A 27,674-nucleotide genomic window follows, 5' to 3' on the forward strand; every position below is an offset into this window, starting at 1 on the left:
CTTTCTGTTTCCTTTATTGTCCTTCCTTCTTGTCTCCTTTATTGTTCCTTCTTTTGGGTTCTTTTCTTCTTCCTTCCTTCCATTCTCCTTTATTATCCTTCCTTCCTTCCCTCCCTCCTATTAACTTCATTATTCATTTTTTTTGGTGCTTTCCTTCTTCCTTCCTTCCATTGTGTCTCCTTTATTTCCCTTCCTTCCTTCCTTCCTTCCTTCCTTCCTTCTGTTTCCTTCTTTTTGGTTCTTTTCTTCTTCCTTCCTTCCATTCTCCTTTATTGTCCTTCCTTCCTTTTCCCTTCCCTTCACCCTTCCATTTCTTTCCACTCTTCCTTCCATTTTTTCTTTCCATCCTTTCCTTCCTTCCTTCCTTCCTTCCTTCCTTCCTTCCTTCCTTCCTTCCTTCCTTCCTTCCTTCCTTCCTTCCTTCCTTCCTTCCTTCCTTCCTTCCTTCCTTCCTTCCTTCCTTCCTCCCTCCCTCCCTTCCTCCCTTCCTTCCTTCCCTCCCTGCCTCCCTTCCTCTTTCACTTGGGGTGTGTGTGCAGTTTTCGATGCGGCCACTAGGGGCAGCCAAGGGAGCCGCGGAGTGTCCGTCTTCCAAAAGGCGCCTCTGTGGCTTTAAGGAGAGGAGAGCAGAAGACCAAGCGGAGGGGCTGCAGTCCTCGGCGCGTCCACTAGGGGCGGCATGGGCATGGGCGCCGCCATCTTGCCGGGCTGCGCGCGCAGCAGGGACCGACCAGAAGGCCCCGCCCCGCCCCGAAGCCAACGGCCCTCCTCTCCGGGTCCCTCGGCTGGAAAGGCCTCAGGTAAGGGCTTGGCCCACGAGGCTCCTTCTTTCTGGGGTCGGGGAGGGTGGTCTTTCTCTTGCAGGTGTTGGTATGACAGGGATGATGGGTCCTGTCCTACTCCCTGAAGGAAGGGGATGGTGCTTTGTGTCTATTCCCTATGGGAAAGGATGATGGGCCTTGTCCTACTCCCAGAAGGAAGGGGGTGATGGTTTGTGCCCCCTCGTTGGAGGAAACCATGATGGGCTCTATCCTACAAGTGGAACGGGATGATGGGCCCTACCCTGCACTTGGAATCATGGGGATGATGGTCTTTGTTCTAGGAATGGTGACTGCTGGAACAGCACTTTGGTTGTCTCTATGTTCAATGACAGGCCGAGCTTCTCGTATGCTTCTGCGAAGGTGTTTAGAGTGGCTTGTAGGTCTTCTTCTAAATGCGCATAGACGACGTTGTCATCAGCATATTGGAGTTCTATAACAGATGTTGTTGTCACCTTGGTTTTGGCTTTCAGTCTGCTGAGGTTAAATAGCAAATGATTTCCACTCCAGTGGGAAACTTCCCATCAACAAGATGAAGTATCATAGCGATCCCCAGGTTGTGCCAGTCGGCTTTCGTATGATATTGTTTCTAGCGCCCACCTTTTTCTTGATGTTCAGGCAGTGCTTCTTGTAGGTCAGAGCACAGTCCAGAGTGACTCCCAGGTATTTGGGTGCGCTGCAATGCTCCAGTGGGATTCCTTCCCAGGTCATCCTCAGAGCTTGGGATGCTTGTCTGTTCTTGAGATGAAAGGCACATGTTTGTGTTTTAGATGGGTTGGGGGATCAGCTGGTTTTCCCTGTAATAGGCAGTAAGAGCACCTAGAGCAGGCATGGGCAAACTTGGGCCCTCGAGATGTTTTGGACTCCAATTCACCACGCTAAAACAGTGGATGTGGCTCTTAATGAGACATGCCGCATTATCATGGGGTGTCTGCGCCCTACACCACTGGAGAAATTACACTGCTTAGCCAGTATCGCACCACTTGACATCCGCCGCGAAGGAGTAGCCAATAGTGAAAGGACCAAGGCAGAGACATCTCCAGCTCATCCCCTGTTTGGGTATCAGCCAGCACGTCAACGACTTAAATCTAGAAATAGTTTTCTAAGATCTACAGAGACACTCGATGGAACACCTCAGCAAGTGAGAGTCCAGAAGTGGCAGGCTCAAACCCAGAACCTCAACCAATGGCTGATACCAAATGAGAGACTTCCCCCTGGGCACACAGAGGACTGGGCAACTTGGAAGGCGCTGAACAGACTGCGCTCTGGCACCACGAGATGCAAAGCCAACCTTCAGAAATGGGGCTACAAAGTGGAATCCTCGATACGCGAATGTGGAGAGGAGGAAACCACTGACCACCTGCTGCAATGCAACCTGAGCCCTGCCACATGCACAATGGAGGACCTTCTTGCAGCAACACCAGAAGCACTCCAAGTGGCCAGATACTGGTCAAAGGACATTTAACCAACTACCAAACTCACAAATGTTGTATTTTATCTGTTTGTTTGCTTTGTTCTGTTAGAAATGTAATATAATTGACTGGTTAATCTGACACGACAAATAAATAAATATCATAGCGATATATATATATATATTAGTGTCAGGAGCGACTTGAGAAACTGCAAGTCACTTCTGGTGTGACAGAATTGGTCGTCTGCTAGTACATTGTCCAGGGGATGCCCAGATTTTTTTTTTCTGTGTTACCATCCTTGTGGGAGGCTTCTCTCATGTCCCCGCACGAGGAGCTAGAGCAGACAGAGGTAGCTCATCCGCGCTCTCCCCGGATTCCAACCTCTGACCTGTCAGTCTTCAATCCTGCCGGCACAAGGGTTGAACCCATTGGTTCTCAACCTGGGGTCCCCAGATATTCTGGGCCCTCAACTCTCAGAAATCCTAATAGCTGGTAAACTGGCTGGCATTTCTGAGAGTTGTAGGCCAAAACACCTGGGGACCCACAGGTTGAGAATCACTGGTTTAACCCATAGCGATGAAGATAGAAAATAAGCCAATCCCTCTCCAGTGCCGGAAATACAGCTTAATGGCATAACATTAGAAAATGTTGACTATTTCCGCTCCCTTGGCAGCCGCCTCTCCACAAAAGTCAACATTGACACTGAAATACAACACCGCCTGAGCTCTGCGAGTGCAGCATTTTTACAAACGAAGCAGAGAGTGTTTGAGGACCAGGACGTCCGTAGGGAGACCAAGGTGCTTGTTTATAAAGCCATTGTCCTCCTAACCCTGCTATACGCCTGCAAGACGTGGACGGTCTACACATGTCACATGCAACTCCTAGAATGATATCATCAACGTTGCCTCCAAAAAATTCTGCAAATCTCTTCAGAAGACAAGCGAACAAATGTCAGCGTGCTGGAAGAAGCAAAGACCACAGCATTGAAGCGATGGTTCTCCACCATCAACTCCGCTGGACCGGCCACATTGTGCGGATGCCCGACCACCGTCTCCCAAAACAGTTGCTCTACTCCAAACTCAAGAACGGAAAACAAAATGTTGTTGGGCAGGAAAAGAGATTTAAAGATGGGCTCAAAGCCAGCCTTAAAAACTCTGGCATAGACACTGAGAACTGGGATGCCCTGGCCCTTGAACGCTCCAGATTGAGGTAAGCTGTGACCAGCAGTGCTGCAGAATTTGAAGAGGAATGAATGGAGGGCGAAAGAAACGTGCCAAGAGGATGGCACGTCAAGCCAACCGGGACCGCCTTCCACCTGGAAATCAATGCCCTCACTGCGGGAGAACATGCGGATCAAGAATAGGGCTCCACAGTCACCTACGGAACCCACCGCCAGTACACCGATCTTAGAAGACAATCCTAGTCAGACAAGGGATCGCCTAAGTAAGTCTAGAAATGGGAATAGTGTTCTCTCCTGAAGTTCAAAGCAGGGGAGAGGATGAAGATTTCTGCCCTACAGGTGGTGGAACAAGGATGATGGGGTCTGCCTTACAAGTTGAACCAAGGGGATGATGGTTTGTGTGCTGCAGGTGGAGGCAGTAGGGAAGAAGGTCTTGCAGCTGGAGGAAAGGATGATGGGCTCTATCTGTCCTACAGGTGGATTGAACAGGATGATGGTTTCTGTTCAGTAGTTGATGAAGGGGGATGATGGTCTACAGCAGACATGGGCAAAATTTGGCCCTCCAGATGTTTTGGACTTCAGCTTTCACAGTTCCCTGACAGCTGGTAGGATACTAGACTCCTATGTACTCAGCCTAGAATTGTATTCTCAGTTTATGAATGTGTTGGCAGTTGAGCACCTTTTACCGCTGAGTCTTTGGACCATAATAAAGTTTGATTGATGATTAGTTGATTGAATCACATTGGCCCTCACGACTCTCCCGCCACCTGTAAGACGAGGGGGTGATGGGCTCTCTCTTACAGGTATTTATTGTGTCAGAAGCAAGTGGAGGATATAGTTCACATGTATTTTAAAAAAACAAAGTTTAAAAACTTGGTGTTACACTAAATTTTCTTTGACAAGAAGCTGGCCGCTTGGAGTGCCTCCTGTGTCGCTGTGAGAAGGTGCATGTGGCAGGGTTCAGGCCACATTGTAGTAGGTGGTCTGTGGTTTGCTCTTCTCCGCACTCGCATGTGGTGAACTCCACTTTGTGGCCCCATTTCTTAAGGTTTGCTCTGCATCTCTTGGTGCCACAGCTGTTTAGTGCCTTCTTTAGTGCCCAGCCTTCGGTGTGCCCAGAACGGAGTTTCTCATCCGACCTCAGCCACTGATTGAGGTTCTGGGTTTTAGCCTGCCACTTTTGGACTCTCGCTTGCTGAGGTGTTCCTGCGAATATCTCTGTTGATCTTAAGAAAATGTGTCTTGATTTAAGGTGTTGGCATGCTGGTTGATATCCGAATAGAGGATGGGCCAAAGATGCCAATGCCTTGGTGCTTTCATTCTTGGCTGCTACTTCCCGATGGATGTCAGGTGGTGCAATACTGGCTAAACAGTATAATTTCTCCAGTGGTGTGGGTCATAGACACCTTGTGATAATGTAGCATGTCTCATTAAGAGCCACATCCACTGTTTTAACGTGGTGTGATGTGTTCCACACCGAGCATGCATATTCAGCAGCAAAGCAGCAAAGCGCAAGGGCTGATGTCTTCACTGTGTCTGGTTGTGATTCCCAGGATGTGCCAGTCAGCTTTCATATGATATTATTTCTAGCACCCATTTTTTGCTTGATCGTCAAGCAGAGCTTCTTATAAGTCAGAGCACAGTCCAGAGTGACTCCCAGGTATTTTAATGTGCTGAAATCCTTGTGGGATTCCTTCCCAGGTAATCCTCAGAGCCCGAGATATATTTTTTTTGTTCTCAAGGTGAAAAGCATACATCTGTGTTTTAGCTGGATTAGAAATCAGCTGGTTTTCCCTGTAATAGGCAATAAGCACCTAAAGCTTCGGAGAACTTCTGTTCAATCATTTCAAAGCTCCCTGCTTGAGCAGTGATGGTATGATCGTCAGCATAGATGAAACTCTCTGTCCCTTCTGGCAGTGGCTGGTCATTTGTCTAAATGTTAAATATTGATGAAGCATGCACCTGAGGTAGACTGTTCCTCTGTTTCCGCCATCTGCTTCTCTGACCCTGGAATTCAATAATAAAGGTGGTGATCCTTTGTGATATTTTACATTTTTCTCAGAAGGAGGTGATTAGGAGGGGATGATGGTCTCCCACAGCAGAGCGAAAGGGAGCGATGGTCTCTGTCCTCTATTTGGAGAAATGACGATCTTTCAAACAGAAAGAGGGGGGTGATGGGATCTATCTTACAAGTCGAGTTGGGTGATCATTTCCATCTGCCTTCATTTCCCTGACTTTCTCTCCTTTCAGGCCAATTAATGCTTGGCTTTTATACAGTTCCCAAAGAAGTAGCGTTTTAGAAATGTAATTATATGTTCGCTCTGTCCTGGCAACAGATAAGGAAAGGCTTTGTGTGCCTTGTCTGATTTCCTTCTTGCAGTTTGCTTAGGAGGATGTCAGACTGTTTCACATGCCCCCTTTGTGCTTTACCAGCCTCATTTTATCTCCTTACCTTTGAACCAGGACTAATGTCGGGCCATAAAAGGCCCAAGGACTCCATAGAATTGCATTGTTGGTCCTGTTTACTGGGAAACAGCCCTGATGTCGTTTGGTGGACTTTTGCGTCAATATACTCAAGCTCGCTCCATGCGATTAATTTCTTCCTCTGTGCCTTTCTTTCATTTCCTTCTCTCAAAAAAGGAACATATAATAATAACAACAATAACAATACTAAGTAACAAAATGTTTGTTCCTGGGTTATAAATGTCATTTTGTAACTGGTTCCATTATAAAAACATGGGAAATGTTTATTACACTGCAAAACCTTTGCTTTTAGAGAAACATCCTGCAGCACAGTTTGTTATAGTTTTTCTATGAATATCTCATTGAGTCTCAACCAATTCAGCCTGGTTTGCCCCCAGTGGCGCAGTGGGTTAAACCCCTGTGTTGGCAGGACTGAAGACCGACAGTCTCAGGTTCGAATCTGGGGAGAGGCGGATGAGCTCCCTCTATCAGCTCCAGCTCCTCATGCGGGGACATGAGAGAAGCCTCCCACAAGGATGATAAAAGCAACAAATCATCCGGGCATCCTCTGGGCAACGTCCTTGCAGACGGGCAATTCTCTCACACCAGAAGCAACTTGCAGTTTCTCAAGTCGCTCCTGACACGACAAAAAAAAAACCCAATTCAACCTGGTTTGCGGAAGCCACAAAATCAAATTTCTCGAGTAGAAGAACTTTCAAAGTAAGGACTGCACGATTAAACAGGAAGTAACACTTTCAAACCACGAACAGATTTTTTTCCCGGATTTTGTCACACAGTGTTATCTTCACTGCAGCCTAGTTTGTTATTGTTTACCCATTTCTAAACTCATGGGAATTCTAAATCCATGAAAGTGTTAACCCTATATACCCCAGTTTACCTGTCCGAACATATTCTCCCCTATGAACCATCAAGGCTGTTAAGATCTTCTGGAGGGGCCCTGCCTCGGTCCCACCACTTTCGCAATCGCGGCTGGTGGGGACGAGAAACAGGGCCTTTTCCGTGGTGGCCCCTTGGTTATGGAACTCTCTCCCAAATGAGATTAGATCTGCCCCCTCCCTCCTGACCTTCAGGAAGCTAGTGAAATCCTGGCTATGGAATGAAGCATTCCCAGAATAATGGCTGAGACTGGCAACAGACTAAAGTTATTGACATATGCGGACTGAGTTGGACATGATTTTATTTTGCCAAACTGGCTTATATGTATTTTATTTTATATATATTTTAATCTAGTGTCGTTGTATTTTAATCTAGTGTCGTTGTGTGTTGTTTTAGACTGTATTGTGGCATTGAATCCTTGCTGTTAGCGGGTCTGAGTCCCTCCGTGGAGGTTGAGAAGATCGGGACATAAAAGTTTTAAATAAATATATAAATAAATAGGACCCCAGGTGGCTAATGATAAATAAGATCTAGTGCAAATTAAAAGAGTCCAAGGCTGAAACCACACCACAGTGCTATCTCTGGATATTTTTTGCATAAGAGCAAATTATGCCTTCAACTTTTTCCAATCATTCTTCCTTCTCTGTGAGAAAAAGTTATCTTTCCAAATCTATTCTTTCTTTTTGTGTTTCCCCATTATTATTATAAGAAATGTAAGAAGCTTTTATTTCTAAAGAGATGCAAACTCCAAAGCACTGACAGCCAGGCAAAATATTCTGGATTGTGCCTCTTGGTAATATAGAGCTCTAGTTAAAATATCTAAGGGCACTTGATCCCATCTCATTTAGGAATTTAAGTAGTCAGCTGTGGTTAGTCCTTCGATGGGAGACCAAATGGCGTACTTAATTTCTGTCTACTAACCAAGCCATTGACTGAGCCTGGCTTTGCTGTATCCATCTTCTGCCTCAATCTGGCTTTGGCCATTAGCATCGCCCTTTATGTCTGTTAATATTTCCATCCCTCTTGCATCCGTTTTGCATAAGCCTTTAATGCCTGCCTCAATTGCAGCCTATCAATCCTCATAATCACAAAAGCGTTATTAGCAAGGGAGTGGCTGACGTCTTTCTGCATTTATTCTTCCTTTGAGTTTGTTCCTTTTTTCAGAGAATGCAGCCCATTCTGTGTCTCTGGACAAATCTGGTCATGTGTCTTCCCTCCAAAAACAACTTCTTTTGAACAGAGGAGTCTCTGATGGATGAGAGGCACTGGATTTGCCCTGAATTAGTTTTTCCATCCGCCTCTTTGCTGTGAAATGCCACCAAATAAACAGGAAAGGGTTTCTTTGCAGAGCTGGGAGATGGATTTGAGAAGGACATTATTAGGCTAATCTTGTAATAGATGCTGCTCTGGAGAGAAATGTTGTTTTCCAGTATCTTCTACAACATTGACTGCGTTCTTTTCTCTCTCTAAAGATGACACACAAAATTTAGAAAGCATATGAGTCACTGACACAGTTTGCTTCCCATATTGATTCTGGTCTCATGCACCCTCAAATCTAATGCGCATCTCAATTTTCAAAACCCCAAAACAAAACAAAAAAACCCAAACAAAAAAAAGGGATTTGCTGCCAAAAGCACACTATTTGTAATTTAGCCATTACACTTGCTGCCTGCTTGGAATTCCTGCTTTAAAAACAAAAGTGTTAGGACACCAAAGCTTCCAGCAAGGGAAAAGAAAACCATGGGGGTGCATCTATGCTACAGAATGAATCTACGAGTTGTGTGGCTTGGTGCTTTTTTTCCATCCTTCATTAGTGTATAAAAACAAATAAGATTACCAAAAAATAGTGGCAGTTTTTAAAAAGTAAAATTGAATTTGTAATAAAAACTAAATTATCATAAAAGTTTTTGCCTCTGCACAGTACATTTTCCAGAAAATCCTTTTTGGGGGTTTCAAGGTTTTGAAAATTTCGGTGTGGGTTATAGTTGATGGTGCATTAGATTAATAAGATTAGTATTGTTGCACCACTTTCTCAGGGCTCCTGTATCTCTAACCCCTGCAAGAATGGAAGACCTATTGTAACCGGTCAAGCTTTAGCACAGCTGGTAAATCACCAGCAATGATAAGATCTACCAACCGAAAGGTTGCCAGTTCGAAGCCCGGTTGGCATGAGCATCCAACTGTCAGCCCAGCTTACTGTTTACCTAAGCAGTTCGAAAACTGTTTGAGCTGTAAGTAGAGAAATAAAGTACCGCTAAAACAGCGGAGGATTTTACAACATCATAAAGGAAAAGTTCAGAAAATGCCCAGCAACCAAAAGGAGGAAGTCCTGATGGCTCCTCGTTATAGCGGATGGAGCAACAGCACCCCCTTGTGGCTGGATTCGAGCACAACCTCCAAGGCGCCAAAAAAGCTGGACGTCGACACAACATACGTCTTTTCTGTTCTGTCTATCTCTGTCCTGTCTATCCAAAATGGTATTGAATGTCTGCTGTGTATGTGTACTGTGATCCACCCTGAGTCCCCTTGGGGAGATGGGGCAGAATATAAATAAAGTGTTGTTGTTGTTATTATTATTATTATTATTATTATTATTATTATTATATCCATTGGAATTGGGAGTGATAGCACCTTTTAAAGGACTGGAGGAATTTTCTAGGCAAAGATGTGGGACTTTCTCCTGTTCGGGTCAAACAGGTTGTATTGATCGATACTGATGCTGGAAGTCTTGTTGCCGTTTTACTTCCTGTTACAAAACTGCCCATTTTAAAAGCATCCACTTCATTCCTGCAACATGGGATTGATGTATCTCAGCATGAAGCTTTCTTTGCATTGCCTCTTAATGGCTTTGTGTTTCCATGCTCTTTTCCCATAGGTACCTAAGAATGCTAGGAGGTTTGTTTGCTAGCCAAAAGCAAAGTACGTGACGGCACTAGAACCGGGCGCCAGTTTGACGGAGCTCTTTCCGCCCTACCTTCCTATATTTGTAAGTACTTCTGAAATAATTTTGCATTCAGAGTAGAAACCGGTGGTATGCTTCTAGCAGAACCCGAAGTCTTTTGCCAGCCTGGTGCATAGGAAGATCTGCCGTGGTTCGCCAACTCTGGGTTTATAAGGCACCTCATCCTCGCCGCTGTGCAAAAAAGCAACAGCCCTGCCCTTTGTCTCAACATGAAAACCAATGTCGTGGTTTATAGCTGCTGCTGAAAGGACTGACGTGTTCTGATCTCCTTGCAGTATTCTAAAAGCGGGAAAACAACGGAGGATTTGATGTTTTGTGTGGCGCCCGTTGGAACTGGATCCAACATGAACGTGACGAAAGGCGGGCTGGTCCTGTTTTCGGCCAATTCCAACCCGTCGTGCATGGAGCTCTCCAAGAGGATCGCGGAGTGAGTTCTCACAGAAGCGCAGCCATCCCTTTATTAAAGCAGTCTTTGCTGGCAATATTTCACTCCTAATGAGTTTGGGAATAAAACCTCTGGCAAAATTAAGAAAGGTTATTTAGAAAGGTTCCAGCAATGTTGTGCCAAGATAAAATCGCTTCTGATGTCCAGAGTCAGTATAATAGTTGCTGTTGTAAAAAGCAGAAGCTATTATTAATATCATTATTATTATTGTTATTGTTATTAGGTATTTAGTATACCTTATTATCTAGCAAAGCCTAGAGAAGACAATTATGCTGGGGAAAGTGGAAGGTAAAAGGAAGAGGGGCCGACCAAGGGCAAGATGGATGGATGGCATCCTTGAAGTGACTGGACTGACCTTGAAGGAGCTGGGGGTGGTGACAGCCGACAGGGAGCTCTGGCGTGGGCTGGTCCATGAGGTCACGAAGAGTCGGAGATGACTGAACGAATGAACAACATACCTTATTATTGATTATACAATACACATTATTATTGCAAATGTGTATACATTATTATTATTATTATTATTATTATTATTATTATTATTATTTGATACACAAATAGATTAGTACACAGCAAACAAGATCACTATGCTGGCTGTTATATTGGATCACATGTCAGACACTTACAAAGTGTCTAGGACTATGTGATAGATAGTCGAATAAAGCGTACAGGTCTGAGTAGGGTGGCCTTTTGCAGCTGATAGGTGGTAATTTTGTCACCGCTGATTGTTTTTAAGTGCAGGCCAAGGTCTTTAGGCACTGTACCCAGTTTGCCAATCACCACTGGGACTACTTTTACTGGCTTGTGCTAGAGTCTTTGCGTTATTATTAGTATTGGTTATACAATATACCTTATTGTTTTTAGGTATAGAATATACCCTATTATTATTAGGTATTCAATATACCTCATTATTTATACAATATATATACTGCCACGGTTAGAGGATTGCAGCTTGATTTAGTCTGAATTGATGGTTTTTTTATGTGCATGTGTTTTATGTTATTGTATTTTATATTGTGTTCACTTTTATGTTTGTTTTTAGGCACTTTGTGCCATCTGTAAGCTGCCACGAGTCCCTTCGTCTGATATAACAGGCTGCATTTTTTATTTAATTTTAGTTGTTTAGTCATAATTTATTTTTATATGTTGGGTTGCCAAATTTCATTACTATGGATGTATTGTTGTTGTGTTTGGGCATTGAATGTTGACCTTTTATGTTTGGAATCCATCCTGAATCCCTCTGGGGAGATAGGATGGAATATAAATAAAGGTTTATTATTTATTGGTTTTATTTGGGGAGATGGTGGTGGGATATATGAATAAAGATATTATTATTATTATTATTATTATTATAATACATTAATATAAGTAATGAGTATACAATAAATCTTATTGTTAGTTTTATAATAATAATAATAATATAATTATAATAATTATAATAAAACTAACAATAAAATTTATTGTATTTATTTGTTTTATTATAATTATAATAATGATTATAATAATAATATAATTATAATAATTATAATTGGGAGCCCCCGGTGGCGCAGTGGGTTAAAGCACTGAGCTGCTGAGCTTGCTGATTGAAAGGTCGCAGGTTCAATTCCGGGGAGCGGCGTGAGCCCTAGCTTCTGCCAACCTAGCAGTTCGAAAACATGCAAATGTGAGTAGATCAATAGGTACCGCTCCGGAAGGTAACAGCGCTCCATGCAGTCATGCCGGCCACATGACCTTGGAGGTGTCTACGGACAACGCTGGCTCTTCAGCTTAGAAATGGAGATGAGCACCACACCCCAGAGTCAGACATGACTGGACTTAATGTCAGGGGACTACCTTTACCTTTATCTAATAATTATAATTATACAATAAACCTTATTCTTGTTGTTGTTATTATCCTTGTTAGGTATGGAAAATACCTTATTGTTGTTGTTACTCTCACATTTATAACATCCCTAATGTTCAACATATGTCTTGTCTGGTCTGCATTTAATTTCTGTCGAAAAACAATCCTGACCAAAACATCACCCACTCCTCAAATAGTGGAGTATTTACCTATTCCCTGTGGATTAAGTTATAGTCCCTTTACCTTTAAAAGGTGTATTTGTACTGGATGCATGTTCCCCACCCGGACCCATTAATACAGTGGCCTCTATATCATTTTCCATTGGAATTTCCCCGCTCATTTCCCCTGTGTGACCTTGTCTTTGCCTTATTATCTCCTCAGGCGACTGGGGGTCGAGATGGGCAAAGTCCAGGTCTACCAGGAGCCAAACAGAGGTGAGCCGTGGGCATCTTTAGGGCGTTTTGTCTGTTTGGCTCATAAAAGGTAATGAAACATCCCTGGTGGCAACCTCCCTGCTCTAGAGCCTCACATCCTTTCATCTGGAGTTTTTGCACCTTTTACTCACTTTTCCTTTTTTTTCTTTTGGCAGAGACGCGGGTGCAGATCCAAGAGTCTGTGAGAGGGAAAGATGTCTTTATCATCCAGACGGTTTCAAAGTGAGTACAACCCCCTGTTTGGGAATCCGTATCTGATCCTATTGCATTTATGAAACAGAAAATAGGATCTGCAATTTGATCTCTCCTCTTTTTATCTTCCTTCTTGTTTGCCATCTTCAGCGGCCAACATGCTCCTTGCCTATGAAGATGCCAATCAGCCTGCCTAAATACAGCCTTGAATTCAAAAGCAATATGGCAGACATTCCTTGACTCGTTCATCCTCCATCTGCTAACTCGTATCAGAAAAGGAATGCTGTTTCGTCTACGCTTTGTCCTTTCCCACACACTCTTTTTGGCGGAAAGTCTAGCTACCTAAAACCCATTAAAGTTAGGACTAATATTAACTAGGAGACGTCTAGATTGTGACTAGATTATGAAGATGTTTGTGTTCTCAGTTTGGCCTTGCTTTTGATAAAGACTCCTGTTAATGGGAGTATATAGAAATATTTCTTCACATCTGGGTTGCTGTGCGTTTTCCGGGCTGTCTGGCCCTGTTTCAGCAGCATTCTCTCCTTACGTTTCACCCACATCTATGACAGGTATCCTCAGAGGTTGTGAGGTCTGTTGGAAAGTAGGCAAGTGGGGTTTATATACCCGTGGAATAATGTCCAGGGTGGGGGAAAGAACTCTTGTCTACGTGAGGCAAGTGTGAATGCCGCAATTGATTACCTTGATTAGCATTGAATAGCCTAGCAGCTTCATAGAATCATAGAGTTGGAAGAGACCTCATGGACCATCCAGTCCTACCCCTTGCCAAGAAGCAGGAATATTGCATTCAAAGCACCCCTGACAGATGGCCATCCAGCCTCTGTTTAAAAGCCTCCAAAGAAGGAGCCTCCACCACACTCCGGGGCAGAGAGTTCCACTGCTGAACAGCTCTCACAGTCAGGAAGTTCTTCCTCATGTTCAGATGGAATCTGCTTTTTTGTAGTTTGAAGCCATTGTTCCACATCCTAGTCTCCAGGGAAGCAGAAAACAAGCTTGCTCCCTGATCCCTGTGACTTCCTCTCACATATTCAAGGCTTGGCTGCTTCCTGCTCGGGGGAATCTTTTGTTGGGAGGTGATTATCTGGCCCTGATTGATTCCTGTCTGGAATTCCTATTTTTTGAGTGTTCCTCTTCATTTACTGTCCTGATTTTAGAGTTTATTTTAATACTGGTAGCCAGATTTTGTTCATTTTCATGGTTTCCTCCTATCTGTTGAAATTCTTCACATTCTTGTGGATTTCAATGGCTTCTCTGTGTAGTGTGAGATGGTGGTTGTTAGAGTGGTCCAGCATCTCTGTGTTCTGAAATAATAAGCTTTGTCCAGGTTGGTTCATCAGGTGCTCTGCTATGGCTGACTTCTCTGGTTGAATCAGTCTGCGGTGCCTTTCCTGTTCCTTGATTCGTGCCTGGGCAATGCTACTGCGTTGGGTGGTCCCTATGTAGACTTGTCCACAGCTGCATGGTATACGCTAGACCCCTGTAGAGGTGAGAGGATCCCTCTTGTCTTTTGCTGAACGTAGCATTTGTTGCATTTTCTTAGTGGGCCTGTAAATAGTTTGTATGTTATGTTTTTTTCATCAGCTTCCCTATGCAGCCAGTGGTTCCCTTGATGTCTGGTAAGAACCCTTTCCCTCTGGGTGGATCTTTGTCTTGACTCTCGTGGCTTGTTCTCGGTCTTGCTGCTCTTCTGATGTCTGTGGCGGAGTTTCCATTGGCCTGTAAAGCCCAGTTGAGGTGATTCAGTTCACCTTGGAGGAGGTGGGCTTCACAGATTCTTTTTGCATGGTCTTCCAGGGCTTTAATGGTGTTTCTTTTTTGATTTGGGTGATTGTTGGAGTGTTTATGTAGGTCTCTATCCATGTGTGTAGGTTTCCTGCAAGCTGTGTGGCCCAATTGTTGGTTGGGTTTGCGGATTGGGCTTTCTTAACATCTGTTTTGATTTCCTAATCTGGAAATTCTCCAAATTCCAACCTGTTTGCCATGAGCCACCCTCTTCTGTCTTATAGGCAGGAGCGTCGTAGCAGAAGGCCCACCCTTTAATAGTCTGGATGAACACCACCCACCCAGCCCTCTTCTCATTGCAGGGATGTGAACACGACCATCATGGAACTCCTGATCATGGTGTACGCCTGCAAGACCTCCTGTGCCAAAAGCATCATCGGGGTGGTCCCCTACTTCCCCTACAGCAAGCAGTGCAAGATGCGCAAGAGGGGTTCCATCGTCTCCAAGCTCCTGGCTTCCATGATGTGCAAAGCTGGTGAGAACACAGAGCAGTGGGCAGAAGCAGGAAGATCAGAGACTCCTAGAGTTGGAAGGGACCTCAAGGACCATCCAGTCCAAACCCCCCTTTTTCCAGGCAGGAAAAACTCCATCAAAGCCCTACTGGGTAATGGCCATCTATCCTTATAGACATCAGCAAGTCCATAGAGAAATAGGATTATAGAATCAAAGTCTTTTAATTGGAATAGACTCCGGAGGCCATTCAATCCAACCTTCTTCTGCCAGGCAGAAGGAGCACAATCAGACCTCTCTCAATAAATTGCTATCCAGCCGCATACACATTAGCAGGTTCATGGAGAAATAGAGCTATAGAATCAAAGGCTCCTGGAGTCAGAAGGGACCCTAAAGGCCATTCAGTCTGACCCTCTTCTACCAGGTAGGAAAAGTGTTAGGGAATCTGAGCTGTTAGGTTCAAAATAACCCTCAGTTGGGGTGATTCCACCATAAATATAGCAGAGTACCAAAAGTAAACTTCATAACCAGCAGGCACATACATGTGGCGAACTAGGATAGCTTTCTATAGCTTAGGATTGCAAAGTCAGAACTTCAGGTTCAAAAATTTATATTGAAGTAAAAAAATACATTCTTGATAGAAAAGATCTTGGTGTTAACTAGTAAAAAGTCAATGCAGCTACATTTTGCCTAGAAAGAGGCAAAATACGTCCTTACTGGAAGGAAGGAAAAAGCAGAAGAGACTGAAAAATGGTGGAGGGACCGCACAGTCAACCCAGGGCAATAAAACTTAAAGAGGATGTTCCCTCACAGAATTCCATTATTATATCATCATTATTTATTTATTTATGATATTTATATTCTGTCTTTCTCACCCCGAAGGGGACTCAGAGCGGCTTGCAAGACACATATACATACAATAGATTATATTACTAGCATAGTACAATATCAGTATTGTATATTACTATATTGCACCATGTTTTGTAATATTATTAGTAATATTACATGTAATATAAAATATATAATTATAATATAATATTATTAGTAGTAATATTATATTGTATTACATTATAGTATTATAAATATGATATGTATATACAATATGTTATAGTACATTATATTATATTATATTATATTATATTATATATTGTAAGCATAGCACAGGAGACAAAGTGGAACTGTCTTCTGCTCCCCTCTCTCTTCACTCTGGCCCAGAGTCTCTAGCCTAGCTACTCATTGAGATCTGGAAACTTGAGGACAGAAGAAACTTGTGCAGTCCAGGGATGGAACCCAACAAAATGCACAATCAAAGCACTCGTTACAGATGACCATCCAGCCTCTGTTTAAAAGCCTTTAGAGAAAGAAAACCCAAGGCAGTCTATATTTCACTGGAGTTAGAAGAGAGTCCCAAGGGTCATCTAGCCCAACCCCATTCTGCTATGCAAAGGGACACAATCAAAGCCCTCCTAACAGATTGCCACCGAGCCTCTGCTTGAAAGGCTCCATTCACCACACTGAGGCAGTGAGTCCCCCTGTTGAACAGCTCTTCTTAAGGTCAGGAAGTTCTTTTTTGTGTTCAGGTGGAGTCTCCTTTCCTAAAGTGCAGTCTCCAGGGCAGCAGATGAATCCCTTAGCATCCTGGGATTTGTGATCCCCCAAATAGAAAACTGCCAAAGTCTGGGAGATTGGGTTCCCCCAGAGCCTCAGAATAGTTAATGGTAGCATATCAGTAAGAGTGGACAACTAAGTCTGTAGAAAGCGAGTTTTTTGTGCACCCATCCGCTCCTTTATTTATATCCTTCCTTGTTGGCAAAGCAACGTTTCCAGGCCCCTTTTCTCCTGCTCTTCCCAAAGGTCTGACTCACTTGATCACCATGGATCTGCACCAAAAGGAGATCCAAGGGTTCTTCAACGTCCCCGTGGACAACCTGCGAGCCTCGCCATTTTTGCTCCAGTACATTCAAGAAGAGGTGAGCAAGGCCATGTTTAGTGAGTTGAGAGTTGCAGGTGCACCATTCTTGCATGTGCCTTTCTGGACTTGGGGAGTGAGAGATGCCCTGCTGCTTTTGAAGGCACGCACCCCCATTTTGGGTAGAAAACAGCTGTCTGGATGTGGGTGAAGGAGAATGGTATATATCAGGAGAACAGCATATATCAGGAACTGGCAGCTGGTGATCCATTAGTGTTGGAGTGCTATGATTCTCAGCCCAGTTCTCAAACTGAAACTTTGTGGTCTTCAGGTTAGAGGGGCTTTGCGGGAATTATTTGAAAGAATGGGAAGGCACAGGCCCAGTTTGGGGATAGAAGTACAGTAAGGTCCCTTTACCCATACCCATAACATTGAGTTGGAGAACCCTACAATATGCTAGCCTTCAGCCATGACGATTTTGTGCACAAAGCGCTGCTCTTTCATCGTCTTTGGTGTTGTCTTGCCTCCCTGCAGATCCCAGACTACAGGAATGCTGTGATTGTGGCCAAATCTCCTGCGTCGGCAAAGAGGTGGGTCTGTGTCATTAGAGGCTCCCAAATCCATTTGTTCGTGCTGTTGCTCTTCCCTTTGAACTGACTTTGGATTTGTGATGGCCCTGTCTTTGCATTTGCTTGGCAAGCTTTCTTTCAAGTTGGCTTGCTCTTGCCTTCCTCTGAAGCTGAGAGTGTGGGACTTGCCTGAAGTCACCCAGTGGGTTTCCTTGGCTGTGTTTGAACCCTAGTTGCCAGAGTTATATCCCAACACTGAATACAACAACATTACACTGGCTTTGGGGGAGTAATAGTAATAGAAATGGAACAGGGCAGCTATTGTCTCAGAAAAGCAGCTTTATCAACAGAAGCATGCTTCCAATTATATCAGTGAATTCTACCAACTATCCTATAATGTGTCAGAGGCTCCCCAACCCCCCTCCTTCCCTTTCCTCCCCTTCCTCTTCTCTTTTAGAGGCAGAAAGTGAAGGAAAGATGGGAAAACGTTTGGATCTCAAAAAGGTTGGTCTTGGTCAGGATGAGAGGGTGGATGGGAGAGGAAAAAGTGCATCCATGAGACTCTGTGTTGCCTACTCCTGATATAGAATCCTAGAGCTGGAAGAGAACTCCAAGGGCCATCCAGTCCAACCCCCTGTCATGCAGGAAGGCACAATCAAAGTACTTCCAATAGACAGCCTCTGTGAAAAAACCTCCAGAGAAGGAGACTTCACCACACTGAGGCATCCTAAGCCACTCTCCAGGAAGTTCTTTCTAATCTTTTCAGTCGAATCTCCTTCTCTGCCATTTGAAACCATTGCCCACTTGTGCCCTGGTCTCTAGAGCAGCAGAAAGTCAGTTTTCTTCCTCCTCAGTGGTTCTCCCTTTTAAATCTTGAAACTTAGTTCTCCTGTTCCCTCTGTACCTTCTCTTCTCCCAGCTAAACATCCCTAAGGAGGAAGGAAAAAGAGAAGGAAGGAAAAAAAGGATGGATGGATGGATGGATGGATGGATGGAAGGAAGGAAGGAAGGAAGGAAGGAAGGAAGGAAGGAAGGGTGGAAAGGAGGGAAGGGAGGGAGAGAGGGAGGGAAGAGGGAAGGAAGGAAAGACAAAAGGAAAGGGGAAGGAGGTAGAAAGGACAAAAGGGTGGAAGGGAAGGATGGATGGAAGGAGGAAAGAAAGAGAAGGAAGAAAGGGACGAAAGGGTGGAAGGGAAGAAAGAAGGGGAAGGAGGAAGAAAGGACGAAAGGGTGGAAGGGAAGGATGGATGAATGGAAGGAAGGAGGAAGGAAAGAGAAGGAAGAAAGGGACGAAAGGGTGGAAGGGAAGAAAGAATGGGAAGGAGGAAGGAAAGACAAAAGGGTGGAAGGGAAGGATGGATGGAAGGAGGAAGGAAAGAGAAGGAAGGAAGGATGAAAGGGTGGAAGGAAATAGAGAGAGGGAGTGAAGGGAGGGAGGAAAGAGACAGACAGAAAGACAAAAGGGAAGGAACGAGAGAAGGAAGGAGGGATGAAAGAGGGAGGGAGGGAAGGACGAAAGGGTGGAAGGGAAGGAAGGGGAAAGAGGGAGGTAAGGAAGAGAGGGAGGGAAGGAGGAAGGAAAGAGAAGGAAGGAAGAAAAAGATGGTGAGAGAAAGGAGGATCTGAGAAAAGAGCCCAAGGGACTGCATCCAGTCCCTGAGCCTGGATTTGCCCATTCCTGTTCTACGAGTAAAAAAAAATAAATCACATAATTGGAAGCATACTTCTGTTGGTAAAGCTGCTTATCTAAGACAGTTGTTTCTCTGTTTCTTATCTTTTCAAAACACATGGGCTCACAACTAGCAAACAGGAAGAACGCTGAATTTATATGTGAGGAAAAGGAAAGGCACCAACTGGAACTGACTTGTATACAAACCGCTTATGCTTTTGGCCTTCACTTGGTCTGACGTAGACCGCTTCCTTGTGGTGGCAAGCTATTGGGATTCTGGGCTGCCTCAAAAGGAGAATAGTGTCTGGATTGAGAGAAGTCAGAGTTCCACTCTCTTCTACTATGATCAGATCTGACCTGGGATAATACTGTGTCTTATCAGACCACAAGCTAAACATGAGCCAACAGTGTGGTACGGCAGCAAAGAAGGCCAATGCCATTCTAGGCAGCATCAATAGGGGTTAAGTGTCCAGATCGAAAAGTCAGTCCCACTGTATTTGCTTAATACTGATTTGGGAGCCTTATGAGCTGAACATGAGCCAACAGTGTGATGCAGCAACAATAAAGGCCAATGCGATTCTAGGCTGCATCAATAGGAATATAATTCCTAGATCAAGGGAAATCATTGTCCCACTCTGTTCTGCTTTGATCAGGCCTCACCTGGAATAACCCCAGGTCCAATTCTGTCCACATCTGGCTTGGAAACAGTTCATGCAAAAGGAATCTTAGTGGACCACAAGCTGAACATTAGACAACCAACAGTGTGATGAGGCAGCTAAAAAGGCCAGTGTAATTCTAAGCTGCATCGATAGGAGTATCGTCCCTAGATTTAGAGAAGTCATACAACCTCTTCACACGGCCGTGGCGTTTCCCCGCACACCTTCCCTCTTTCCCCATCATATGGTGGAGATAGAAGAGGGTGCACCCTGTGCCCATCAGGTGGGAGAAAGGGCAGCAATGTGCGGCAATGAGCATTGCCCCACCGCCCTCTCCCCATCGTACGGGGAAAGGGAGAGGAAAGTGTGGGTATCTCCGTTGGAGCTACCCAAAATACATTGTCCTCCCTGTAGGAATGTGGGTGGGGCCTGCAGGGAAACAAAGCAGCAAAACGGGGCAAAAATGCTCCGTGTGAAGAGATCCATAGTCCCATTCATAGGATCATGGAGTTGGAAGAGACCTCATGGGCCATCCAGTCCAACCTCATTCTTCCAAGAAGCAGGAGAATCACATTCAAAGCACCCCGACAGATGGCTATCCAGCCTCTTTTTAAAAGCCTCCACCACACTCCAGGGCAGACAGTTCCACTGCTGAACAGCTCTCTCTCTCACAATGAGAAAATTCTTCCTCATGTTCAGGTGGAATCTCCTTTCCTGTAGTTCGAAGCCATTGTTCCATTGCATCCTAGTCTCCAAGGCAGCAGAAAACAAGCTTGCTCCCTTCTCCCTATGACTTCCCCTCACCTTTTGATCCCTTGCCCTCATCATGTTTCCTCACAGACTTCTCTTCTGCAGGATAAGCATGCCCAGCTCTTTAAGCCACTCCTCATAGGGCTTCTTCTCCAGACCCTTGATCATTTTAGTTATCCTCCTCTGGACACATTCCAGCGTAGAGTCAACATCTCCTTTCAATTGTGGTGCCCAGAATGGGACACAGTGTGCTTCCAGGTGTGATCTGACTAAGGGGGAATAGATGGGGAGCATGACTTCCCTGAATCCAGGCCCTAGACTCCTATTTATGCAGGCCAAAATCCCATGGGCTTATTAAGCTGCCACATGACATTGTTGGCTCATGTTTAACTTGTCCACGAGGACTCCCAAGATCTTTTTCACACGTACTGCTGTCAAGCCATTCTGTATTTTTGCATTTCATTTTTTTTTTTTTGCCTAAGTGGAGCATCTTGCAGTTGTCGCTGTTGAAACCTATTGTGCTTTGGGCTTGACTTGGTCTGGCATCAGGTCCACCCATGGGCAAAAATTCAAAGACATTGAATCCCTGCCTTAACCTCCCCTTCTTTGCTGATTGTCCTCCCTTTCCGTGTGTTGCGAAAGGAGTATTCTTAACCCAGTGCTGCCCCCTGTTCCCTGCAGGGCCCAGTCCTTTGCCGAGCGCCTGCGGTTGGGAATCGCCGTCATCCACGGAGAAGCGCAGGACGCGGAGTCTGACCTGGTGGACGGCCGCCATTCGCCTCCCACTGCCAAAAACGTGGCCGCCATTCACCCCAGCTTAGAGATACCCAGTGAGTCCCTTTGGCGCAAGGGTTTTGGTCAGAGGGATTGCTTGCCAAATGGAGAGGTTCCCTTTTGGGGAATTACATGACATGGATCTGGAAAAAAAAATAAGCAAAGCCCTCACAAAGCATGGAAGTTAGATACAGGCAGTCTCCAAGTTGCAAACAAGATTGGTTCTGTAGGTTTGTTCTTAAGTTGAATTTGTTTGTAAGTTGGAACAGGCACATTTCTTAAGTATTGCTCCAGCCAGAAATATTTATTCCTTAATTTTGGATGGCATTGGGAAGGGTTAGTACACACAGCAGCCTTTTACATTGGAGGTTCATAGAATCATAGAATCAAAGAGTTGGAAGAGACCTCATGGGCCATCCAGTCCAACCCCCTGCCAAGAAGCAGGAATATTGCATTCAAATCACCCCTGACAGATGGCCATCCAGCCTCTGTTTAAAAGCTTCCAAAGAAGGAGCCTCCACCACACTCCGGGGCAGAGAGTTCCACTGCTGAACGGCTCTCACAGTCAGGAAGTTCTTCCTCATGTTCAGATGGAATCTCCTCTCTTGTAGTTTGAAGCCATTGTTCCATTGCGTCCTAGTCTCCAAGGAAGCAGAAAACAAGCTTGCTCCCTCCTCCCTGTGGCTTCCTCTCACATATTTATACATGGCTATCATATCCCCTCTCAGCCTTCTCTTCTTCAGGCTAAACATGCCCAGCTCCTTAAGCCGCTCCTCATAGGGCTTGTTCTCCAGACCTTTTATCATTTTAGTCGCTCTCCTCTGGACACATTCCAGCTTGTCAATATCTCTCTTGAATTGTGGTGCCCAGAACTGGACACAATATTCCAGATGTCATACATGGTGGCCTTCAACCTGGGCCTTCTCTCACCAAATCTTCTCACATCAGGCCTTTTCATACTGAGGCCTTCTCACACTGAGGCAAACTAACACTGAGGCCTACTAGCATACTGAGGCCCTTCTCCCACAGAGATCTCTAACAGACTGAGAGCTGCTAAGCTTCCTGCACATCTGCTTATATTGAACTACAGCTTTTGCTGGGTCATGGCATCTGTTTAACCCTTTCAGTGCTTGAATCACATTTTTGTAATTAAAAATACCTAATTGATTATAAATATTTCTGACAGATTTCCCCTCACTTTCTGTCCCATGATAATTGGATTTTGGAAAATTTGGCTTGTTGTAGAAACAAGGATTGGGGATTAAGTTTCAATGGAGACCCCTTTCCCCCATGATAATAACTCTTCCAGGAGTGGATTTCCCTTCCATGGGGAAGATTTCTCTCATTTCCTGTTGACTCACCCCTGTTCTTAACTATGAGGCACTACCTGTGCCCACCACGCGTTGCTGTGGTCAACCTTCCCTCCCTCTTCTTTCTTTCTTCCTTCCTTCCTTCCTTCCTTCCTTCCTTCCTTCCTTCCTTCCTTCCTCCCTTCTTCCCTTCCTTCCTCCCTTCCCTTCCCTTCCCTTCCCTTCCCTTCCCTTCCCTTCCCTTCCCTTCCCTTCCCTTCCCTTCCCTTCCCTTCCCTTCCCTTCCCTTCCCTTCCCTTCCCTTCCCTTCCCTTCCCTTCCCTTCCCTTCCCTTCCCTTCCCTTCCCTTCCCTTCCCTTCCCTTCCCTTCCCTTTTTTTCTTTCCTTCTCTCCTTCCTTCCTTCCTTCCTTCCTTCCTTCCTTCCTTCCTTCCTTCCTTCCTTCCCCTCCCTTTTTCTTTCTCTCTTCCTTCTCTACCTATTCTCCTCCTGATTGATCTACCTACCTACTTACTATCTCTATCTAATCTATCTGGAGGATTGCTGGGAGTTGCAGTCCAGGAATAGGAAATAGGAAAACTGTACGGATTGGGATGCTCTGAAAGAAATCCAAGGAGAAGCAAGCTCGCAGCTTGGAAGCAATGCATTTGCAGCATCCTCCTTTCCTAAAGGGCCTGGTCTAGGAGATGCTGGGAGCTGTCGCTTTCACGCATGCACTGTATTGTCATTTAGCTTTTTGGGTTTTCAAGTCCTCTTCTGTTTTTTGGGAGCGGTTTATGAGTGATGGTCACTCGTTGGTCCGTTAGGGGTGTAGTGTCCAAATTTTGTGTCAATTCATCCAGTGGTTTTTGAGTTATGTTAATCCCACAAATGAACATTACATTTTTATTTATGTAGATTTGCAAATTGGATGTTGTAACTCACAGACTGCCTGAAAAAAGGGATTTTCAACAATTTAAAGCAAAGATACAACAAATCCAGGGCTGTTTTTTGTCCTGCCGAGGTGGACTCTCACCCGGAAACTGACTATACAATTTCATTGGAGAGATTCCTAGAGAAGATTTCTCTCTAAACTAGAGAGGACCAAGAGGTGCCTAAAGAGAATGTTTATCCAAAAGCACAAAGGCAGAGGAACGACTGCAGCATGCGCTTGGGAAGGCTCCCATGTCTACTCTCATTGCAGTGCAACCCAGAAAACAACCCCAAGATTCATACAGCCAGGAGGAGTTGGGAAGAGGTGACTATTCTCTCTCTGTTTCTTTTCCCTTCAGTGCTGATCCCAAAAGAGAAGCCTCCCATCACGGTGGTTGGAGACGTCGGCGGGAGGATAGCCATCATTGTGGTATGTGGGTTTTGAAGCGGCATTTGCTTTGGATTGTTAACGGACAGAAAGTTTTCTCATTTGAAGCATTAAGATGGATAATATTATAATGTAATATAATATACTACTACTACTAATAATAATAATAATATTATATTATAATTATATGTATATTTTATATTACATGTAATATTACTAATATTACAGTATAATGGTGTAATACAATATAGTAATATATAATACTTTTTTAAAAAGTAATTTTTTATTGAATTTTTAGGAGGAAAGGGAAAAAAAGTGGAGGGGGGGGTAAAGGGTGCAGGAAAATTGTAACTAGCGGGAAAGAGAAAGGAGGAAAAAACTAACTATAGTAAAAAGGGTACGGAGGTTTCCCTACTGATGGGGGTGGGAGTGGAAGGGCTAGAGGGGGGAGGAGGATAAAAAGTTGGGATGAAATTGAAAAAATGTATAATGAAAACAAGAGAAAAAATAGTAAAAAATATATGTAAGAAAAAAATAAAAACAAAATCTTCTTGTTGACTAATAATGTGCTATAATGTTCTTTAGGGGTCAATTTTGAAGTCAGTTGGTACATTCCCTCTGGCTACTTCTTAAAACAGTGGGTCCCCAGGTGTTTTGACCTACAACTCCCAGAAACCCCAGCCAGTTTACCAGGTGTTAGGATTTCTGGGAGTTGAAGGCCAAAACATCTGGGGACCCACAGGTTAAGAACCACTGCCTTATAGGGTCAGAGATGTTTCAAGAGCTCTTGGACTTGGCCTCCTGTATCTCTTAACTCCGGCCTTGTGACCTCTTCCCAGGACGATATTATTGACGACGTGGACAGCTTCCTTGCGGCGGCCGAGACGCTCAAAGAGAGGGGGGCCTACAAGATTTTTGTCATGGCCACCCACGGCCTTCTCTCCTCGGATGCTCCCCGGTTGATAGAGGAGTCCGCCATCGACGAGGTAAGTCAGTGCAACCGTAGGCCACACCCATAGCAATCTAGTGCCCGGATCAAGGGAAATCGCAGCCTCACTCTCTTCTGTTTTGATCGGATCTATTCCCCTGGAATAATACTATGTTTTAGCCAACCATAAGTTGAACATGAGCCAACAGTGTGTTGCGCAGCAAAAAAATTCCAATGTGATTCAAAACTTCATCAATAGGAGTCTAGTGTTGAGATCGAGGGAAGTCATAGAATAATATTGAGTCCAGTTCTGGGCAAAGCAATTCAAGGTGGACAGAGAAGGGCCACCAAAAGAGTCAAAGGTCTTGAAACCATGGATCTCTATGAAGAGTGGCTTTGGAAACTGGGGATGTTTAGTTTAGAGAAGAGAAGTCAGAGAGTAGGGAACATGAGAACTATGAAAAAATGTGACATTGAGGAAGGGGTAAGCTTGTTTTCTCCTCTCTGGAAACTTGGGGCCCTTCCAGACAGGCCCTTTATCCCAGGATCTGATCCCAGGTTTTCTGTTTATCCCAGATTATCTGGCAATGGGGACTCATATAATTTGGTTTAATGCAGAAAACCTAGGATCAGATCTAGGGATATAGGGCCTGTCTGGAAGGGCTCTAGGACACATGGATTCAAATGGCAGAGAAAGACGTTGCAAGAGGGTCAGAGCTATTTGACAGCGGAATCCGCTTCTCCAGGGAGTCTGGCGGAGATTTTTAAGCAGAGGCTGGATGGCCATGCACCGTGGGAGTCCTGTGGTTGTATCTTTCTTTATGATAGAATGGGGTTAATAATAATAATAATAATAATAATAATAATAATAAGGCGCTCCATGCGGTCATGCTGGCCACATGACCTTGGAGGTGTCTATGGACAACGCTGGCTCTTCGGCTTAGAAATGGAGATGAGCACCACACCCCAGAGTCAGTCATGACAGGACTTAATGTCAGGGGACAACCTTTACCTATTATTATTATTATTATTATTATTATTATTATTATTATTATTATTGTAATTATATCTTCCTTTATGGCAGAATGGGATTCAGCCCTTGGGGTCCCTTTCGGCTCTATGAATAATAATAATAATAATAATAATAATAATAATAATAATACCTTCTTTTATGGTAGAATGGAGTTGGATTTGATGGCCCTTGGGGTCCCTTCCAGCTGTATGAGTCTAATAATAATAATAATAATAATAATAATAATAATAATAATAAATAATTCTATCTTCCTTTGTGGATGAATGGGTTTGGATTATTTGGCCTTGGGTTCCCTTCCAACTATGAGTTGAATAATAATAATGATAATATTAATAATAATAATAATAGCAATAGAATAGTAATTCTATCTTCCTTTATGGCCGAAGGGGATTGTACTGGATGTCTTTGTGGGCCTTTCCAGTTCTGTAAGTCTGATAATAATAATAATAATCACTATCATCATCATCATCATCATCAATCTTCCTTTATGGCCGTAAGAAGTAGGATTGGATGGCCCTTGGGTCGTTCCCTGCCTTGACCCCTCCCCTGCCTTTCCCCCCAGGTGGTGGTCACCAACACGATTCCCCACGAGATCCAGAAGCTGCAGTGCCCCAAGATCAAGACGGTGGACATCAGCCTGATCCTCTCGGAGGCCATCCGCCGGATCCACAACGGGGAGTCCATGTCCTACCTGTTCAGAAACATCGGGCTGGACGACTGACCAAAGGGGACGGACGGAAGGCGACTTTCAGGGGCCAAACTGGACACGGACAGAAACCGAGCTGTGAAGCGTTTTGTGGCTTAACTACACTTTGTACTTTTGAGCGGGACATGTTTTGTCCCACCGCGTTCCTTTTCCTTCCCTCCCTCCTTCCCTGTTCCTTGCATTTCAGATTCAGCAGATAAGGTTTTTCAAGACATTTCCTATGAGAAAAGCAGGCCTGATCCGGGAAAATGGCGGAAATCCAATTTTTTTCTGTATTTGCTGTTAGAGAAATTGCGTGTTTTCTTTCTTTTAGGATTTGGATGGGGAACCTGTGGGGAGTTTTTGTGGCTCTGGGGCACTCCGACGGGCCTCATTTTGCCCCCAAAATGCCCTTTAGGGACAGTGTAGACTCTTTTGAAGTGGCTTGACTATTTTAGACTTCCTTTCACTTCTGTTACTAAAACAAATCCCACTTCCTTGGGTCAGAAATGGCTCAAATGGTTCCAAATCCTATATAACAGGGACCTAAATGGTTCAAAAATAATCCTACATAAGATTGACCCTAAGTGGTTCAAAAATGCCTCCAAAATCCTATATAAAATTGACTGAAATTGTTCCAAAAATATATGGCCCTTCAATATTAATTCTTTTTCTAAAACTGTTTTGCTATGTAAGGGATGCATTTTCGTCCCCATCCTTTAAGCCATGGCAACCTGAGAGCATTATAGCAATGCCCCTCAATATTTCAGAGGGTCTTTGGGGGCATTTTGGGAGACGAGGACTTAAAAAAGGGGGAGATTTTCCCAACCACTTAATGGGAAAAGCAACCTCTCGATTGCATCCCTCCCTGCTTCTCCTCTTCCATCCGAAACAGCTTTGCTTACAAGTGCTTTAAAGGGTTAGCAATATACGCTGTCGTTCGCCGTTCAGTGACATTTCTCTCTCTTTTTGTTCTCGTTTTTGTAGAAGTGCTTTTATAGGGGGGGAGAAGCGTACGGAGTATGCACTGGTATTTATTTTCTGCCACCGGAAGAATAAATTTTTTTCTGTTTTCCTTTGTGTATCTTGGAATGGTTTCGTTTGGCGAACTTCCTAGGTATTTATTTATCATGTCAGATAAATACAGATCTCAACCTTCCTAATGCCGCGACCCTTTAATACACTTCCTCATGTTA

The 27,674-nt window shown here is 44.3% G+C and overlaps 1 protein-coding gene across 2 annotated transcripts; it reads left to right on the top strand.

Annotated features, from left to right (window-relative positions):
- Nucleotides 1–713: 713 nt before the first annotated feature.
- LOC137095274 (phosphoribosyl pyrophosphate synthase-associated protein 2) lies at nucleotides 714–27,553 on the top strand. Of its 2 annotated transcripts, XM_067461721.1 has the most exons (12): nucleotides 714–800; nucleotides 9,646–9,756; nucleotides 10,008–10,159; nucleotides 12,402–12,454; nucleotides 12,610–12,676; nucleotides 14,749–14,921; nucleotides 16,751–16,866; nucleotides 17,340–17,395; nucleotides 21,131–21,279; nucleotides 23,804–23,874; nucleotides 24,672–24,818; nucleotides 26,356–27,553. In XM_067461721.1, the coding sequence occupies exons 3-12, from the start codon at nucleotides 10,041–10,043 to the stop codon at nucleotides 26,512–26,514; spliced, it is 1,110 nt and encodes a 369-aa protein (XP_067317822.1). In that variant the 5' UTR covers nucleotides 714–800; nucleotides 9,646–9,756; nucleotides 10,008–10,040; the 3' UTR covers nucleotides 26,515–27,553. The 2 variants fall into 2 exon arrangements, with proteins under 2 accessions (XP_067317822.1, XP_067317823.1); XM_067461722.1 differs by lacking the exons at nucleotides 714–800; nucleotides 9,646–9,756 and adding an exon at nucleotides 14,246–14,280 and having other exon boundaries at nucleotides 10,027–10,159.
- The last annotated feature ends 121 nt before the right edge of the window (nucleotides 27,554–27,674 follow it).

The sequence above is a fragment of the Anolis sagrei genome, chromosome Y, assembly GCF_037176765.1.
Source record: "Anolis sagrei isolate rAnoSag1 chromosome Y, rAnoSag1.mat, whole genome shotgun sequence".
NCBI classification, from domain to species: domain Eukaryota; kingdom Metazoa; phylum Chordata; class Lepidosauria; order Squamata; family Dactyloidae; genus Anolis; species Anolis sagrei.